The sequence below is a fragment of the Lygodium microphyllum genome, chromosome 3 (genome assembly GCF_053477565.2).
Source record: "Lygodium microphyllum isolate KBCC chromosome 3, Lygodium_microphyllum_v1.1.10, whole genome shotgun sequence".
NCBI lineage: Eukaryota > Viridiplantae > Streptophyta > Polypodiopsida > Schizaeales > Lygodiaceae > Lygodium > Lygodium microphyllum.
Window position 1 is genome coordinate 61967273 of NC_141137.1, and position 7623 is coordinate 61974895.

General features: G+C 39.7%; 1 protein-coding gene across 6 annotated transcripts; it reads right to left on the reverse strand.

Annotated features, from left to right (window-relative positions):
- Positions 1 to 928: 928 nt before the first annotated feature.
- Positions 929 to 6243, reverse strand: LOC148038410 (uncharacterized). Of its 6 annotated transcripts, none has more exons than XM_087671599.1 (3): positions 5834 to 5981; positions 5516 to 5677; positions 929 to 5006 (listed from the first exon to the last, which is right to left on the reverse strand). In XM_087671599.1, the coding sequence occupies exons 2-3, from the start codon at positions 5655 to 5657 to the stop codon at positions 3946 to 3948; spliced, it is 1203 nt and encodes a 400-aa protein (XP_087527725.1). In that variant the 5' UTR covers positions 5658 to 5677; positions 5834 to 5981; the 3' UTR covers positions 929 to 3945. The 6 variants fall into 6 exon arrangements, with proteins under 6 accessions (XP_087527725.1, XP_087527728.1, XP_087527721.1 ...); XM_087671602.1 differs by having other exon boundaries at positions 5811 to 5978; XM_087671595.1 differs by lacking the exon at positions 5834 to 5981 and adding an exon at positions 6006 to 6243 and having other exon boundaries at positions 930 to 5006.
- Positions 6244 to 7623: the final 1380 nt, after the last annotated feature.

Sequence of the window (7623 nt, forward strand, 5' to 3'; positions counted from 1 at the left end):
TATGGGGATCTTTCTTCCTACCCATTTGACTTGGGTGGTCAAGTTTATAAGTTTAATGATAGTTCTTCTCCTCTTAATCATTATTATGATGGTATACCTTTTGATCCAAAAGGATATGGGTAGGATTTTGCATCGTCATTAGGTCAATATTCATATTGGGGTCCAAATCTTTATCTTTCATAGGTTTATTTGATTGAAAACTAGTATCCCTTATTCTACTACAAACAATTTATGGACAACTTACTGTTTTTGCTCAGTTTCATTTCTGATTTGATTACAGAGAAGCAATACCTATATGGACTAAAAGTATCTCCAATGGGCTTTCTTTTTACTCCTAACATGCTTGATTTGGATATGCCCATCAAAAGATATCTTAATTTTACTACAATAGGGTCTATAATAGACAATAAGGTGCCTATTGTTTACAAGTGTCTTTTCTTAGAGTTATAGTGGTCTAGCTTTCAGTTTTATCAATTCAAATGGATGTCCATATGGTCTATTGTCTTTTCCACTTCCGATTCCATCTATTACTTAGTACATATTAGTGATTTTCTTATTTTTTGTAGCCACTTGTACCAAAGTAGTACTCTAATTTCCTTTACATTCAACCATTGTAAACAATCCACCAATATTTTTTAGAATAAAAACTTCTTTGAGTGGGGATAGAATGTAAGAGATGAAAAATAGAGTACATAAGGATAGGTATAAAAGAAGAAGGTACCAATCATTTTGTATCCAGTTTTGACATTAGTACAAGTGTCTTCTTTTGCTTCATCTTTCTCTTTGTGTCCTTTCATAGTTGCCAGCCATCTCTTTCCTACTTTCATGTCTTTCTCTAGACTCCATTTCTAGTATTTTTCTCTCCTCAACTAGACTTACTCTCACTTCTACACTTCATCTCTCTTTTGCAATCTTCTCTCCTCTTTCTCTCTCTCCAATTCACTTCTTGACACTTTTTCATTAGGTATTGTTTTAAAAATCTTGCACATGTGGAGATTGAATTCACTATGCTTAACTTATGGACCCATATCCCTAAGTTTTGTTCAAAATCCCCTATACCCTCATCATGGCATCCAAGCGCACTTAGTTTTAGGATTACAAAAAGTAATCTCCCCCTAATCCATTCCTTACCATGCTCTTTTGAAGTCCATATTTTCCCCAATGGTATATAAGATTATGAGATAAAACTTAGGCCATTGAGTAGATCTAATGAGTTGTTCAATAAGGTGAAGGGGCCACTTGGACAAGTTCACGTTATGATTTAGAACTTAGCAAAGGTTCCAATATGTTCCCAATGATTTTGTTATATGACTAACTAAATTGAGAAGAAATCAGGTGAGCCCAATATGGCATCTTTCATTGTGAACAAGCTATTATCTATTAAGGTTCGCCACTTTTTGAGAAATTGTTGTACTCAATAGCCAAAGTTGATTGACTAACAACCCTCTACATGATCTTGAAGTATCATCTTAATAAAAGAAGATTGTGACATTTAAAATATCAAATGGATGCACTCTAGCTAAGTAACATAGATATGTTTCTTGTTTCGACCTTGCTAGTTTTAGATGGAGCCCCAAAGCAATATTTAAAAAACATAGATTTTGTGTAAAATAAATCTTTTGAATTCACACAAGAGTGAAATTTAATTTACAATATAGAGCCATAAATGTTAGTGTACAATAACTAAGGCATTTTATAATCCATTTGCTTTTGTATCATGGAGGCATGTGCTTTTACATTCCTTCCAAGACCTTTCTTTTCAAATGGGCACACTGTTTATAGTTATACTTATACTTAAAGATCATAATTCCACTACTTTGACACCGTTGTGCTATACAAGTAGTATCCTATGCTTCGTTATGTAGGCACATTATGATGTACATCCCATCCATAAGAGAGGGAGAGGATAATTGCATTCACAATGTTATGCACACTTAGATCAATCAAGGTAAAGAGACCAGTGAAGATGAACATGCCAATAGAGATGCATGTGGCCCCACTAATATTGTGCTAATTTATTTCAATATTATCTACACTTATGCTAGTTGGCCAATGTTTAAAGTTTCTTGGCTCTCGAAGTTGGAATGAAGCTAACATAACAATAGCCTAGTCCTAACTTTAGTATTGGCCTTTAAGGATTTTGAAGATCCCAAAACTCTTTTCAAAATAAGAAAAAGATTACCTAAAAATATTTGTGTGTGAAAGCATATAGAACGAGCCACAAAGACATTTGGGGCAAAAGAAAAGGCAATCCTTGTGTGTCAAAAAGTAGTGCTACACAACAATGGCCTCTTTACCCGAAATATGTGTCTCTACATGTTGGTAATAATACCATGGTCCATCCTTTCCTATCAAGTCCTTGCGGCATATGTGTGTGTGTAAAATAAAACCACAAACCAAGTTCAAATCTCCTGTTCTTATTCCTACTACTAGATGGCAATACACACATAGGAATTCAACTCAAGACCATATGGTTCACATGCATTCAACCTAGCAACTAACCGCCACTACCCTACCCTCTCTCTCTCTCTCTCTCTCTCTCTCTCTCTCTCTCTCATGTAGACAATGCTTAAAGGCATCTTATGATATATCATTTCACAACTTTCTTCTTCTTCTTCGTCTCTTGTGTGTGTGTCTCTCTCTCTCTCCTTCACAAGTGATATTATCTCTCTCACCCTCTCACAACAAGTGCCTAATATCAGAGCGGAATTCACACAAGCAAGATTAAATGTCAAGCGAATTGCTCAATATTGAAAACTTTCAAGAGCAGGGCTTTTCAATTTCGAAAAATACGGATGCTAGAGCTAAAATATGATTAAAAGACTTGCAAAAAATGCAAGGGAAAGAGTGTTGCAAATAGTTAATGATGAAGGTTTTTGAATTGGCTGTGTGAAGTGGTCTTCTAATATCTAAGGACACGGTGTGAGGAGAAAGGGAGAAGGTTCAAGACTGAAGGAAGTGAATCTAAGGTAGTAAAAAAGGAAAAAAAAAAAAAGAAAAAGGTGGGGGGGGGGGGGGGGGGGGGGGGGTTGTGTGGCGCAATGCAGGGTACAGAAAGAAAGATGACGAGAGACCAAAAAGGAGACTATCAGCAGCCGCGTGTCAACAAAAGTTTAGAAGGGGGCGTTCTGAAAAGGCCCCATTGACCCTAGAAAAGCAGTCAGTGCAGTTACATGCTTGGCAGAGCACTCATCAGGATGTGAGATCATCTCCTGGTACATGCCTTGAACCTTCCATCTTCTTCTTCTTGCCTGCTCATCATCCTCAGAAGGTCCCCCTCCTTCCTCTTCCTTAGTCAGCCATTGTCCTTCAGTGAGCTCGTGCTTAGACACCATTGTACATTCAGTAAAGTCATGTATAGAGTGAGCTTTTCTATGGAGCTCCTTATGTATCACATATAAATTATACATAGGTTCAATGGATGGGTCCCATCATGTGTCTCCGCACTTATGGCCCACTCAGCATGCCATGATGATGAGTCCCCTCCATCCGTGCCATGCCGGAAAAGTCGTACCGCGCTTGTTGCGGGCGGGATGATGTGTCACCTTACCAATGGACTCACAGTGCTCACAGAAAACCATCCTTTAGTGTATTTTTTCCAAGCAAGAATCTCAAAAAACCGGCTGAAATTGAAGCTTGTCTTGATGAAAACCGGCTATTTTTTTAGCATTTTAGTTATAAAACCAGCTATTTTCTGCCAAAACCAACCGGGGTTAAGCCGGGTCCGTTTTTCCATTGGATGGGAAAAAAGTTTTTCGTGAGCACTGGCCTAGCATTTGCCCCACCATGCACCATCAGCTTACTAGCCTAGCCTTTGACCCACCATGCAACATCAAGTACTAACACCTTCTCTTATACCTAGCATTGGCCCCCCTAACACTCTCCTCTTACACACAAACTGGCCTTTGGAATCCCCCTCCCCCAAAGAACAGGCTTCCATTTCTCTCAGAAAGCCTTTATTCCTCCTTGCTCTTCTGCATGGTCAGCCACCTTTTTCTGAGCAAGCCTGTTTCTCTTGGAACTTAAAATCTCTGTCCTTAAGAAGCTTAGAGCAGAGCCCACCTCCTTCTGACCCAACTTACCCTCCTTGGGTAAATTACCTCCCCTTACAAGACTTGAGAGTTGACCCTCCTCTTCCCCTTGGCAGCTTTCTCCTGTTGTTGTGTCAATGGCAGAGTGGGTACTCTCCAAGTCCATGTTGCCCTTTGGACTCCACCCTGTCTCTGTTGACATAATACCATTAGAACAAGGAATGATGCCAGTTTGCTGTCTTATACTTAACTTCTCTTCCATTGTAGATGATAAGCTTGTCTCCATGCTTTTCACTCTGCTCATTTTCTCTGCTTTTGCAAGCACCCCCATGCTAGAGATCACAGAATTGACCATTTTAGGGCTCGCATTTTTCTTCTTCTTTCTACTTTTCTCTCGAACATGTTGTTTGGAAGAGGTCATTCTGGGCAATCCCCATACATGAGAGACACACGTGAGGATGCATGGACCATCAGATTGGGTCCTCTTGTGCTTGATTCTCCTTCTGCCAATGATGCATCCTTCGGGCCAACCCTCGTTGTTCAAAATAGCTTCTGGGCGTTTCGGGTCTGGTGTCTTGATTGGCTTGGTAGTGCTGCTCTCCAGGATTTCTTCTTCTACCGTGTGGAGGCTAACAGCTGCATTGCTACTCATAGAAGAGCCTGCTGCATCAAACAAAGGGTTGATAGCCGGAGTCCCGAATTCCTCAGCATCTTCGTACATGACATTTATGTATACTTTGGCATTGTTGCCACACCTCTCTGCTTCTCTTTCTAATTCCAACAAGTAGGCCAGTGAAGGAGGCTCATCAAGGCTGCTGGCATCATCACTGTAGAAGCCTCTACATGTGCCACACCTTATGAATCTCCATAGCTTAGCCGTGCTGATGCTGGATTCATTCCCACCATCATGCTCTGTTACTCTTTCTAATCCACTTGCTTTTGGACTACCTGATCCCAGCAGGTCTGCGGCCCCGCCTACACCGATCAATGAGCCAAGAGTGATGCTTTTGTCAGGGAAGAATGATATTGTTGACTGCACATCCAACAAGAGATTAATTCTTCAGAATGGTCCTCATGCACACATGCACTAGACTAGGATCCTTTTAGATGGGAAATGTAAGTGAATGCAAATGGTCAGCTTAAAAGTAGATTCATAATGAAGAGTGGAAAATCATTAACAAATGCATTGTGCAACTTCAAGGAGCTTGTCCCCATTAGGCAGCTTGGGGTTAAAAGTGCATTCAATGAACTATAATCATCACCCACAAATCTCTCTGACCATACAAATGCAAGGGATCCTTCAATCATTTGCATGTACAGAATTCTTTCACCAAACCTCAAGCTCTTTTTGCCATTCAGAGACAAAGCCTTTGTGCAACATACATCAATGTTAAGACAATGTTAGGATACTCAAAAGGCCAAGTGCCATAATGCCATTCTTCATGACAGCATCATTAAAAGAAGACCCCAGATTGAATGTCTACCTCTGTGTCCAAATCTGATGAAGATAAGGATGAAAAGCTCGGAGTGGCAGTTAGGACAAATGAGGCAGCCTGCTCTGCTCCCGCCATGCACGCGTCCGCGAGCCGCATTTGGAAAGTCACAGGAGGCAAGCCCAAGGGCCATCCTGATGCAGAAGCTTCTGCCTGAAATTTGATGGGAACAATTCAATCCAATGAGATTTTTTTAAACAAAGCACAGAGAATCAACAACGAATCATCAAATTCATCTCTTAACAAGGTGACCATATATATATGTATTCATCAAATTCATCTATACATTCATCTCTTTCCAATGCCTACTGATTCAATGTGATCAGTCCTGATTGGATTTAAGAGCAAGCAATGTCAAATTCCAGTATTACAGAGCAGCTATGTCAAGGACAGCTTTAAGGGGGATGATTAAGAAGTAAGAAATGGAGCTATCCAGATGCTGAAACAATGCAGATGGAGTAAAAGAGGCCGATGCCATTACCTGTGATTCCATCTGCCAAAGGATGAGAACAGAGCTGCAGAGAGAGAGAGAGAGAGAGAGAGAGAGAGAGAGAGAGATGTGTTAATGGCAACGATTAAAAGGCAAAAGCTTGAAGTAGACAGGTTCACAAGAAAGATGAACTAGAAATGTCTAACTGTTTGATTGATTGATATGCGCACAGACAGAGAGAGAGAGAGCGAGAGAGAGAGAGAGAGAGAGAGAGAGCAAGCGCTCCATCATCGTGCCAGACATGACTCGTAATATGTGAGAGCGCACCTCACAAATGACATAATATGTGAGAGCTCACCCCACAAACGACTTATTTTATTAACCGAAAAAATTTGTGAATTGATTTTATAAACATAAGTACTTTCTCTTTTTTAAATCGCCCCCCATTAACACTCTACCTTATAAAATAGCATTGTCCAAACCTTTGCTTCCAAACTCCATAACACCACTTCCAAGCTCCTAGATTCTCTTGAGCTTAAATTACTAGACTTTGGAACCCTAGGTTTAATGCCAAATGCCTTAAAGACTTTATTTTTTAAAGAACTCTTACAGACTTGACTTTATTAAGTTACTCTCTCAATATATTCTTAGTGTAGTGCTCCTAGTTTTCCAAATCCAAGGTTTAAACCTAATCTACCAAAGCAAAATTTATAAACTATAGTGTTTATGCTCCCAAAAATGTCTCGATGAAACTCTCCTAGAGCTACTTTTGAGATGACCCCATTTCTTCCAGCAACTCCCACCACCCTCTCCTAGTGTAATAACTTCTAACATTTCTTTTGTCCCCAATCCTCCCTTCACATTATGGCATATTTATATGTATTTATGGAATGCTCTTGCACTTTTCTTCTATTCAAATTGTTTTTTCAATAAACAAAAGAGAGTATGTGATTATGCATTAATCAAAAAAGGGAAAGGGGGGGTGGGGGTGGGGGTGGGGGAGGGGGGAGGGAGGGATGGATGGATGGATGGATGTCTAGGGGATTCTTAGAGTGAGTTGAGGGGAACTTCTAGGTTCCATGTATATTAAATGTGCACTGCTTCTAAAGTCTATCGCGCAAATCCACATAACTACGAGTCATTGAAATGCATATTGATTGTCTCATGAATCATGAGTTCTCTTGGCTATTGTTTTACATTGCCTCACAAATTTTGGCATGGGGAAGAAGTCATCTTAGAAACACTTTAAGAAAAGGTGTGATTTCTTCAAGGCATTGTAAAGTCTTTTTGAGCCTCATCCTGGGAAGTTTTGACATTAGTGATGTGCTTTGCATTCAAAGGCGCATTTCAAGAAGCTGGAATGCTTATTAGTTTAAGAGCTTGGAAACCGTGCCTTCAAGGCTAGTGCAGGCTTCTCAAAATTTGTCTCTTTGAAGATTTGAAAATAGTTGATAGGTTTCGTAAATGTGGATGTTACGACTTTGATATTCTAACTTATTGACATAGGTTATCTTGAAAATGTAAAGGATAATATGTCACTATTTTTTACTATATTAGATAAATAATTTAGACATAATTCTCATATTGTAGTAGTGATTTATGAACACACATAGGATTGCCCAAGCGTTTTGCCCATCTTGGGTGGTTTTTTACCTCGAGCTTATGCACA

Excerpts from the sequence above, each read along its gene's own strand:
- LOC148038410 (XM_087671589.1), bottom strand. Across the intron at positions 5,065-5,515 it reads CATCAGATTTGGACACAGAG|TCAACAATATCATTCTTCCC; the intron begins GTAGACATTCAA and ends TTGGATGTGCAG.